The sequence below is a fragment of the Haliotis cracherodii genome, unplaced genomic scaffold, assembly GCF_022045235.1.
Source record: "Haliotis cracherodii isolate W230 unplaced genomic scaffold, xgHalCrac1.p SCAF_7, whole genome shotgun sequence".
Classification (NCBI taxonomy): Eukaryota; Metazoa; Mollusca; class Gastropoda; order Lepetellida; family Haliotidae; genus Haliotis; species Haliotis cracherodii.
The window spans coordinates 59,212,232-59,224,236 of record NW_027266330.1 but is presented as its reverse complement, the minus strand read 5'-3'; the positions used below and the strand labels follow the sequence as shown (position 1 = coordinate 59,224,236).

General features: G+C 40.8%; 1 protein-coding gene across 1 annotated transcript in view; it reads right to left on the bottom strand.

Annotated features, from left to right (window-relative positions):
• LOC139449047 (uncharacterized) overlaps window positions 1-12,005 on the bottom strand; it is a 47,676-nt gene that overhangs the window by 17,694 nt on the left and 17,977 nt on the right. Inside the window, exons 13-17 of the mRNA XM_071230518.1 lie at window positions 9,175-9,395; window positions 8,297-8,373; window positions 5,506-5,698; window positions 4,837-4,969; window positions 1,163-1,396 (exon numbers count right to left, since the gene is read on the bottom strand). Of these exons, the coding sequence (XP_071086619.1) occupies window positions 1,163-1,396; window positions 4,837-4,969; window positions 5,506-5,698; window positions 8,297-8,373; window positions 9,175-9,395 (858 nt within the window). The remainder of the gene's footprint in view (window positions 1-1,162; window positions 1,397-4,836; window positions 4,970-5,505; window positions 5,699-8,296; window positions 8,374-9,174; window positions 9,396-12,005) is intronic.

Genomic DNA, 12,005 nt, shown 5'->3' with positions numbered 1-12,005 from the left:
AGTCGCCTCTTACGACAAGCATCGTCGCCTTTTACAGCAAGCATGAATTACTGAAGACCTATTCTACCCCGGATCTTCACGGATCAAAGGGTGTCTTTCAACATGAAATCACGGGAAACAGATAACTACGAAACGTCAATGCCAGACATTAACCAGTCTCGATTATCTACCGAAACAACTTCCATATTTGGCTTGAAAGGAAATCATTATATGAAAGGGATCACTGAACATCAGTGATAACACCAAGTGTCTTTGTGAAACGGTGAGAATGTTCGGCACTTCCAGTTGCACACGCCACTCACACAATTTGCATAAGAAGAAAACAATCGACTATTGACCAGACAATCCAGTGACACAATATGCGTTTACTGACTTTCTTGTAACACTTTTGCATTTTACGGCTGATGGAATTTGTGTCAATTGATACTGGTTATTCGCTGGTGTTGGAAGTTTATATTTACTGACATACCGTAAGTTACTGTTTTTTCAAGAATACAAATTAAAGTGAAAAAAAATAAGAAAAACGACCCTAGTACCCTATGTTTGGAAGGGTTGAAACAGGACACCCATACATCTTATTTTGGGGCCTAACCCCTCAAATCTGAGGCCCGTGAAGATCCGGGATAGAATGGGTCTTCAGCAACCCATGCTTGCCGTAAAAGGCGACTAACGGGATCGGGTGGTCAGGCTCGCTGACTTGGTTGATGTATGTCATCGTATCCCAATTGCGTGGATCGATGCTCATGATGTCACTGGATTGTCTGGTCCAGACTCGATTATTTACAGACCGTCGTCATATAGCTGGAATATTGCTGAGTGTGGCGTTAAACAAACAAACAAACAAACAAACAAACAAACAAACTCCTCCCACTACTACTACTACTACTACTACTACAACTACTACTACTACTACTACTACTACTACTACTACACGACTATGCTTGCCGTAAAAGGCGACTAACGGGATCGGGTGGTCAGGCTCGCTGACTTGGTTGATGCATGTAATCGATCCCAATTGCGTGGATCGATGCTCATGTTATCAATCACTGGATTGTCTGGTCCAGACTCGATTATTTACAGACCGCCGTCATATAGCTGGAATATTGCTAAATGCGGCGTTAAACAACAAACAAACAAAACAAAAACCTCAAATCTGACTTACTCCAAGAGCACTCTAAATTACACGTTTGTATGCTGGATACTTGAATCTTTGTGACAACGTAGTAACCACCCAGGTCCACCTGCCACCATGCCGGATCACTCGATTTCACAGCTGACCAGCAGGAGTCGGACATCCAGTCGTTCCTGTCGTTCCCGTCCACCACCAACATCGCCGTCCTGACGTTGCTGCTTGCCGTGGACGTCCTGTCGTGTGCAAGGTTCGTCAGAGGCGCCTCTGATACAGATAGAACATACCTTTGACTTAAATTGCTGATTTACAAAATATACAATCATCAACAGCTATGGCAAATAGCCTGGACATCTTTGTCACCGTAGTCTCTCTTATCAATGCAAGCTCGGTTCGGTCGGGTAGCCTAGTGGTTAAAGCGTTCGATCGTCACGCCGAAGACCCGGGTTCGATTCCCGACATGGGTACAATGTGTGAAGCCCATTTCTGGTGTCCCCCGCCGTGATATTGCTGGAATATGGCTAAAAACGGCGTAAAATCAAACTCACTCACATCAAGATCTGATAAATTAGCAATCGTGTTTAAAAGGCAGCCAATCCAGACGACATTTTTAGACATGAGTTAAGCACAGATCTACATTCAAAAGAGAGAGTGAACATAAGATATAATCAGCCTGATCAGAAGACTGATATAATGAACTGTTACCTGGAAAAGATATTTTCCCGAGTGTTTAGACAGGAAGCGAAGTCCCAATGGTACCTAGCGTTACCGGTAATATTTGAAACGGCATGTATAAGGCAAATCAGCATTGATGCATCCTCGCGACTCCAGTGAGTTTTATTCCATTCTCATGTTGAAAAAACCTTGGGCCTATTCGACTGAATACTTTCGTTTTGAGTCCGATTCGAGTGAGTGAGTTGGGTTTAACGCCGCTTTTAACAGTATTCCAGTTATATCGCGGCGTGTCAGCTTAATGTTGGAGGAAAGCCTGAAGTGATACATGTCTCAGACGTTTACCACTTCGGTGAAACCCACCAGCACGGGTATTGTGCTGACAAACCTAGAAACATAATCGGGGCGAACCGGGATTCGAAGCCACAATCATAGGTTTTTGGCGTATCCAAGGGACGCAACTCTGCACAGCGAATCGCGGCGCCCTAGACGACTGGGCCACCTGTGCCCCTTGTTACTTTAGAGCTGCCTCTGCCACTGTTATCGGCACTTCTCAAAGTGGTGCTATGGAATAAACAGTGATTGGTTGATATGACAGGAGTACTGATGATGTCACTGACTCTGGCGCCTGAGACGACTGAGCCACCCGTGTCCCCCGAGACGGATTCGAAATATAGTCCTCAATAGATCTTTTTCTTCTTATGTCTATTTTGGTATTATAACACACATCTTTCCAATTGTGGGCGTTCTTTAACTTGTATTGAGTAGTATAGCCTACGTCATAACGCTTATCCTTATCCTAGATAGAAACAAATAACTCCGTTGTCTTGAAAAGGAGTCCCAGTGAAGTGGGAGATGCAGATCTAGACTTGCTTTATTTACGGCATTTGCGTTATAGAATGGGCTGGTCGGAAGGGAAAAATATGTTTCAGGGACTGTGAGACAGACTAACCTATCCTTAAAATGGCCGTGCAACAAACATAACTCATGAGCGAGATAATTCTGTGCCACATTACTGATGGGCTGTGAAAGGAGATGGTGGCATAACATATGTATCTTTATGATGTCTTAAAGTGAGATTGACCAATCAGAGTACAGAACTACTGACCTCACAAGAGCCCGTATACCGTCAGTAAAAATCCAAGATGGTTGATACTGACCTAATATGAGACCGTATACCGCCAGTGACAGCCATCTTGGATTTCCAACACCCACCTCACGTATTTCACATAGACATTCTGGTACCGAAATTCGTTTTTTGACACTGTTTTGTGTTTTACTATCATTTATTGTGATGAGCAAGGACATTAATCTGTTTTTTTAGATCATGTTCGTGACTTTATTGATAAAAATTATAGTTAATATTTTCAACAAGGTTTGGCCTCTGTTAGTAGCACCGATGAGGAAATCTCTGATAAAAGGCACAATGTGCGATATCGATACCTTTCGGCATAATAAATTCGTTCTGGTGTCTTTAATTGCCGTATACGGTGTCAGATTAGGTCAGCACAAAAAAAATATTGGGCTCGGCTGACATTCGTTATGGTGTCTTCAGTTGCCGTATACGGTGTCATGTTAGGTTAGCATAAAAATACTGGTCATCTTAGGGCTAAGATTATTGTAAGTCAACATTAGCTCGTCTTGGAGCTAAAGAGTATCGTTAGTCAATGTCAGCACACCTTGGCGCTGAGATTATCGTAAGTCAACGTTTGTCCGTCCTGGCGTTAAGAGTATCGTTAGTCAACGTCAGCACAGCTTGGCGCTACGATTATCGTAAGTCAACGTTAGTCCGTCTTGGCCTTAAGAGTATCGTTAGTCAACGTCAGCACAGCTTGGCGCTGAGATTATCGTAAGTCAACGTTAGTCCGTCTTGGCCTTAAGAGTGTCGTTAGTCAACGTCAGCACAGCTTGGCGCTGAGATTATCGTAAGTCAACGTTAGTCCGTCTTGGCGTTACGAGTATCGTTAGTCAACGTCAGCACAGCTTGGCGCTAGGATTATCGTAAGTCAACGTTAGTCCGTCTTGGCGTTAAGAGTATCGTTAGTCAACGTCAGCACAGCTTGGCGCTGAGATTATCGTAAGTCAACGTTAGTCCGTCTTGGCGTTAAGAGTATCGTTAGTCAACGTCAGCACAGCTTGGCGCTGAGATTATCGTAAATCAACGTTAGTCCGTCTTGGCGTTAAGAGTATCGTTAGTCAACGTCAGCACAGCTTGGCGCTAAGATTATCGTAAGTCAACGCACGCGTTATCCCGTTACTGCAAGCTTGGAGCGGTCGGGTAGCCTTGTGGTTAAAGCGTTCGATCGTCACGTCGAAGACCCGGGTTCGATTCCCGACATGGGTACAATGTGTGAAGCCCATTTCTGGTGTCCCCCGCCGTGATATTGCTGGAATATTGCTAAAAGCGGCGTTAAATCAAACTCACTCACTCAATGCAAGCACTGGTAAATTAGCAATTATCGCTAGTCAACGTCAACACAGCTTGGCGCTACGATTATCGTAATTCAACGTTAGTCCGTCTTGGCGTTAAGATTATCGTAAGTCAACGTACGCGTTACCCCGTCTTGGTGCTAAGATTATCGTAAGTCAACGTTAGCCCGTCTTGGCGCTAAGATTATCGTAAGTCAACGTTTGCACAGATTGGCGCTGAGATTATATTCAGTCAACGTCAGCCCAGCTTGGAGCTAAGATTGCTTCGAGGAATGGATCCATGGGAACAAAGTACAGCAAATTGATGTATGACCTTGTACATCCCAATAAAGGAAGAAAAGGTCCACCAAACATGGAAATAGTCTGTAAATAATTCAGACGAAACCATCTTAATGATCATTAAAAATCTAAAAGCAGAGTCCATTGTACGATTCCGACTAAATCATAATCAAGTGTTTATGAATCACTTTCAGATAGTGATGACACCAGGTGTTCGCAAAATGGCGAGTGTATCCTGCCCCACCGGTGGCACCCGTCACAAACACATGCAAAGGCAAGTCAATTGTTTCCCTGAAAGTCGGCTCATTTTAATCTCCAATGCCTACCTAGAAAGGCATGTCTCCATTTAGACACGCTGACTTTCCTGAGTTTGAATCCAATTATGCTGGTGACGACGCGCACCTGACTGAGTGGAATGTAATGAGGATATACCACCAGTGGTCGACCGTTAATCTCAATCTGCAATTAAAAGCCATTATATCAATTCCATAATGAAAGGAAATCTCTGCTAAAACAGTCCAATCGTTGTAAGAACCCGAGTGGGTCACAAGCATGCGTTTATGAATCATCATCAAATAATGAAACAAGGTGTTCGAGAAAACCAACGTGAAACTAATCAAGAAAACCTGAACTTATGCAGAATTTAATAGAGTGGGAATCTTGTTGGAGACAATTAAGATATTTTTCGGCCATTGTACAACACATATTATCTTCCAGACAGGACATACAGCATATCAAAGAAACACATTATGTTTTTAGGTTGCATATAGAGCAAAATTTCTCTTAGGTTTAATATAAAGAAACACAGATTCCAGATTGTTTTGGAATATTTAAAAAAAAAAACAACTTAAAAAGATTAACTAGCAGGTCACACATTGGAACCAACAGTCCAAAGTAACCATGACAACCCCCCTCACAACCGTAACCGACCACCCACCCCCCAGTGATTCGGTAGAAATACAAAAAATAACAAAAAAAATATCAAAGTAACTTACATGCATGTGCTCTGATAGAAAGGCCATGACAACATGCCACTCTTGGCCAGGGCTTAGAAGTGGACTGTTGTCTACGTATTTCGTGTGAGGCTTTCCGGCATTTGTGCTATGGGAAACATACCATTGTCGAGGTGACATCTCATATACAAGTGCAAACTGCGTCTGACTGTCAGCTTGAAGCATTAGTACCGACCTGAAATACACATGCACGTGCACACTTGAATATTACTTCGTGGACATTTATATACTTTTCTGTTTGTTTCAAACCAACAAAGCTTAAATAGGTTTTGTTTATTGCAAGCAGTTTGTCAACAAGGTTTGTTTTGGGATACAGTGGCAGAGAAGCACATACGTTTGCCCCCCACGCCCCTCCCACATAGTAAGCTGAACGGACTATAACTAAACTTATATCTAAAGCTTGGATTAAAATATTGTTGAAAGCAGCTTTAAACCCAACTCACTACCTCTACAAAAAAACACACCATGCAAGATAGTAAGTGAATGAGTGAGTGAAGCCGATGATATTACGTTTTAAAGGGATGAAGATCGTGTTAGGATTGAGTGAGATATTGTGGGATGACTGCTTGGATCGGTATTCCAGTATATACGTGTCAACCTAAAGTGATGCAGGTCTCAGACGTTTCCCGCTTTGGTGAAACCCACGAATGGTGCTGGCAAACCAAGAACAATAATAGGGGTGAAACGGGATTCGAACCCAAGAGGTTTTAGGCGTACCCAAGGGACCCAACTCCACACAGCGAATTACGGTGCCTCAGACGACCCCGAGATCATGTTAAAGTACTGTCGGAAATACTTCAAATATGCTTTTGTTCATTTTTATCAAGATAGAATGTTTCACAGACTGTGACTTCTGATCTACCTACCTGTGGTTTGCAGTATATCAGTCTCAAGGAATCCTGTTGACAATCTTACAGGAGAAAAATTCGAACGAAAACAGCAAGTTCAGATTGATTCAAGTCTAAAGAGGGAAGTCTGAAACGGACTATGAAATATGCACATGCGACTCCCTCGTCGTAATAATGTAGTCTTCATAGAGCATCTAATCCACAAAAAACAAGTCGATTGGAGACAATTCTAGATGTGCATCATAGCAAATAACAAAATGCTGCTGCATTTGTTTTGTCTACACTGCTCCTATGATGCATGTTACATTACACTTGCTTATTCATAGCCATGGTACACAGAGAGAGAGAGAGAGAGATAGAGAGAGAGAGAGAGAGAGAGAGAGAGAGAGAGAGAGAGAGAGAGAGAGAGAGAGAGAGAGAGCGTTGATGAGGCGTACTGTGTACAAACTTTATGATCAGAAGGTACTCCCGATTTCTAGAAGAAGTCGAGTGGAAATTAAAGACACATTTAATCTTTCGTCAGAAGGACAACAAACACCCATGGTACCAACAGATAAAGGCAATCGTGTCATTGTTTTCGACGACGGAACCTGTGATCTGGGGCTTATTGATGGATGTGAGCTAGTTTGTGAGGCTGAAGAAAGATGGCGATTATCAAAAGGAAACGAATGGTATAGAATTGTTGGAACATCAGCTACTCTTCAATTTAAACAACCCCAGTATCATTGTCATGCAGAACGCCAGTTATCACAACGTCGGGGAACCAGATACTGTCACTCAGGAACATATGAAATCTTGCAAAGTCAACCTCAGAACATTTGAAACAAACTTCAATTTATGGAGAAAATTCCCCTGAATAAGAAACCAGTAAAATACAAGACAGATGTTCATGACCTGGCGGCGAAACACGGTTACGTTGTGTTACGTACCCCACTCAGACATTGCGAGCTCAATCTTGTTGAGCTTATCTGGGCTAACTGTAAAGGGTACGTCGCAAGACATAACAAAATATTAAAACTCACAAAGGTGAAAGGGTTGATCAATTCATCCTTTGCTAGAATCACAAAAGAGGCATCGCCCTAGATATCAGCCTTGTTGCGCATGTTATCATACCTTTGGGTGACAGTTCTGATACGTCTTCAGCTGAGTCAGATGCTGGCTAAAGAAATCATCTGTGCAACAACAAACACGTCTTGATACTAAAACCCCAACCTTCCAATACTGATCTCGTTTCATAGCTTTTCTTTTCCATCATTTTCCCAAGCAAACATAATGCAGTAATATCTTAATTGCTAGCCCCGTCAAAGCATATCTCAATAGTACAGCAATGTTTACCTAAGGCTATTGACCGCATGCATGACAGTGACCCGTGAAGATCCAGGGTAGAATAGGTCTTCAGCAACCCATGTTTGCCGCAAAAGGCGACTATGCTTGTCGTAAGAGGCGACTAACGTGATCGAGTGGTGAAGCTCGCTGACTTGGTTGATGCCTGTCATCGTATCGATGCTGATGTCAATCACTGGATTGTCTGGTCCAGATTCGATTATTTACAGACCACCGTCATACAGCTGGAATATTGCTACTGAGTGCAGCCTTAGCCAACAAACAAACAAACAACATGCATGACAACTTACGGATATTTTAAAGGTTATTGTCATTTGACCCTAAAAAAGTACCTTTCTTGGCTATTCACAGTGTCAGTTCGGATAGGCTAGATGAAGATGTGCTATTTTCATAGCGCTATGGTTAGTATTCATTCAATGAAGCTAGAAAAGCATTTCCGACAGTACGTTGTTTAAGGAGTCTCTACGTAAATGTGTGAATATAGATAGAGCTTTCATTTAATGATTTCATTACAATACGAAGGTATTATTACATCAATATCATGGTAAGCTTTAAGAGTGATTTAAGAGTGGGGATCTTACATTCTCTCCTTGGAGGACACCCAGGACTCAAGGACATCGCCGACAGTCAGAGGACATTGAACATCCACGCTTGTTAGCTGAAACCAGGCGTCATAAGACATGCACTATTACCCATCTTGTGGTACCATTACATTGGCGATAAATTATAACTGTTCGGAAAAACAGTTTTCTCACATCAAACATTTACAGGGTAAAGATGATATAATAATATACAGTGGAACCTTGTTTATCTGGACATCTTTCAGGGCGATTCTGTTTTGAACGTCTACATAAATACAGGCTGCACTCCGCACCAACCATCGTTAATATGGGCATTTGTGCACCCAGAACGCCTTGATTATCGAGGTTTGTCTGTGATGTGTGAAATAACATATTATGTAACCTACACGCAATACACTCTAACGGTATCACAAGATGGTTCACTCCCAAAACTTCTACATGCCAAAACGTCTACATGCCTAAACATCTACAGGGAGTTGTCATGGCTGATTGAGTTTACCTATTGTTATAATGGTATAGCCCTCCTGTAATTAGGAAGACTCATTAGCTTCTTTACGATGTTGTTTTAGAAAGGCAAGGAAGGGTAGATTGGGCAGATATTCCCTTTACTTAATTATTTTAACTTCACTGGTCAAGTGTTTTTTGATGAGATGATGAGATAACGATGAGATAATGAGTGAGTGAGTGAGTATGGTTTTATGCAGCTTTTAGCCTGAATAATTAAAGAAAAACACTTTGCAACAATGTAATTTTTGTGGTACACAATTTCTCTTCTTATCAACAGTCTCAAGCATAATTATCAAGAGAATATTAAATGGCCGGTCCCTTATTTCAACATGTAACATTATTATCATAGTAATGAAATCAGTTAGACTCACAAAATCTCCCGGCACTTCAAACGTTGTCTGTCTACATGACATGTCACGACTCGGCCATCCAGCACTTGAATTGCACTTGATGACGTCACTTCCGGCACAGACACTGAATCCATCTTGACACTGGTAGGTTGCCAGGGCTTCAGTGGCTGTATAGGACATGCGCAGAGGGGTCAGGTCGGCTAGAGGAGGCTGGGGGCAGCTGAAGGGGGTCCATGCATCCCCTGAAACAGGTAAAAATAGTGAGTGAGTGAGATGGGTATAACGCCGCTTTTAACAGTATTCCAGTTATATCACGGCGTGTCAGCTTAATGTGGGAGGAAAGCCCGAAGTGATGCAGGTCTCAGACGTTTACCACTTCGGTGAAACCCACGAGCACGGGTATAGTGCTGACAAACCTAGAAACATAATCGAGGCGAACCGGAATTCGAACCCACAATCATAGGTTTCTGGCGGGCCGAAGGGACGTAACTCTGCACAGCGAATCGCGGCGTCTTAGACGACTGGGCCACCCGTACCCCAAGGTAGAAATATATTACTTGAGCGTGTTTTGCTAACAGTTGACGACATCCGTGGAGAAATAAGAGTAATTCTAGCCAAACAGTTTCAAACAGCCTCATACGAACAAGTTGTTTAATCAAGGCTACAACATTCAAGGCCAGAGTAAAGCTTTCAAAAGGCTTTATGGTAGACGTGTGGAGGACATTTCCAAATTTGACGCATCATGTACAAAAATGATGTCCGTTGCAATTCCCCATTTTGACTTTGTACCAAATGTTCCCGTATTTTTCAGGTGAAAAACTGACTTGCCTTTGCATGTATTTGTGATGGATGCCACCGATGGGACAGGATACGCTCACCTTTTTGCAAACACCTGGTATCATCATTATTTGATAGTGATTCATAAACACATGATCATCATATAGTCAGAATCGTTCTATCGACTCTTCTCTGTACAGATATTTCTATTGGATATTGAAAGGGTTTTGTCGCTTTATTTATTATTATCTGAGTCAAATAATTTTCTCCCATTATCGTTAAGGTATTTAAACACATATTTTTGTGGGAAGTTCGTGTCTACATGATGCAGTCATTCAACCAGTAAATAATGATACCGTATTCGACGTAATAAGCGCCCAGGAAACTCTCAAAATTAGAAATAGGGTCTCTTTTAAGAATAATATTTTGGTGAGTTGAAAGATAAATTTCGTGGTTTATGCTGACAGCCTGAAATGTTTATATACGACACATATATTTTGCCAGAATTTAATTGCCCATAATTAAGGGTGCATATAACACACGAGTGCGTATTATACGCGAATAAATAAATCGTGTGAACATTAATCAGTCGAAAGGGGTGCTAATTGGGATTGTTCACTAGCCAATGTATTAGGTAATATCACCGTGGGCGCTTATTACGTCGAATACGGTATGTGTAGACACGAGTATACAAGCTTTAAGGCTACAATGGGAGTCGTTATACCACCAGGCTTTTACAGTTATTTATGTGTATTTGCACACAGGCAACTCAAAATGTATTGGACTATGGTGGTTTGATGTGTGTATTTTAAGCAAATATGCAGCTTATCTGAAACTCTGGAGTTCGGAATATGACCGAAGTGATTCATTTCGACGAGCTGCGATCATGGCTATACTGTGTTAGTATACTGTGCTAACATACTGTGTTAATATACTGTGTTGACATACTGTGTTGACATACTGTGTTAACATACTGTGTTAATATACTGTGTTGACATACTGTGTTAATATACTGTGTTAATATACTGTGTTAATATACTGTGTTAATATACTGTGTTAATATACTGTGTTAATATACTGTGTTAATATACTGTGTTAATATACTGTGTTAATATACTGTGTTAACATACTGTGTTAATATACTGTGTTAATATACTGTGTTGACATACTGTGTTAATATACTGTGTTAATATACTGTGTTAATATACTGTGTTAATATACTGTGTTAATATACTGTGTTAACATACTGTGTTAATATACTGTGTTAATATACTGTGTTAATATACTGTGTTAATATACTGTGTTAATATACTGTGTTGACATACTGTGTTAAGATACTGTGTTAATATACTGTGTTGACATACTGTGTTGACATACTGTGTTGACATACTGTGTTAACATACTGTGTTAATATACTGTGTTGACATACTGTGTTAATATACTGTGTTGACATACTGTGTTAACATACTGTGTTAATATACTGTGTTGACATACTGTGTTGACATACTGTGTTAATATACTGTGTTAATATACTGTGTTAATATACTGTGTTAATATACTGCGTTGACATACTGTGTTGACATACTGTGTTGACATACTGTGTTAATATACTGTGTTGACATACTGTGTTGACATACTGTGTTGACATACTGTGTTAATATACTGTGTTGACATACTGTGTTGACATACTGTGTTAATATACTGTGTTAATATACTGTGTTAATATACTGTGTTAATATACTGTGTTAATATACTGTGTTAACATACTGTGTTAATATACTGTGTTAATATACTGTGTTGACATACTGTGTTAATATACTGTGTTAATATACTGTGTTAATATACTGTGTTGACATACTGTGTTAGTATACTGTGCTAACATACTGTGTTAATATACTGTGTTAATATACTGCGTTGACATACTGTGTTGACATACTGTGTTGACATACTGTGTTAATATACTGTGTTGACATACTGTGTTGACATACTGTGTTAATGTACTATGTTAACATACTGTGTTAACATACTGTGTTAATATACTGTGTTGATATACTGTGTTGACATACTGTGCTAAC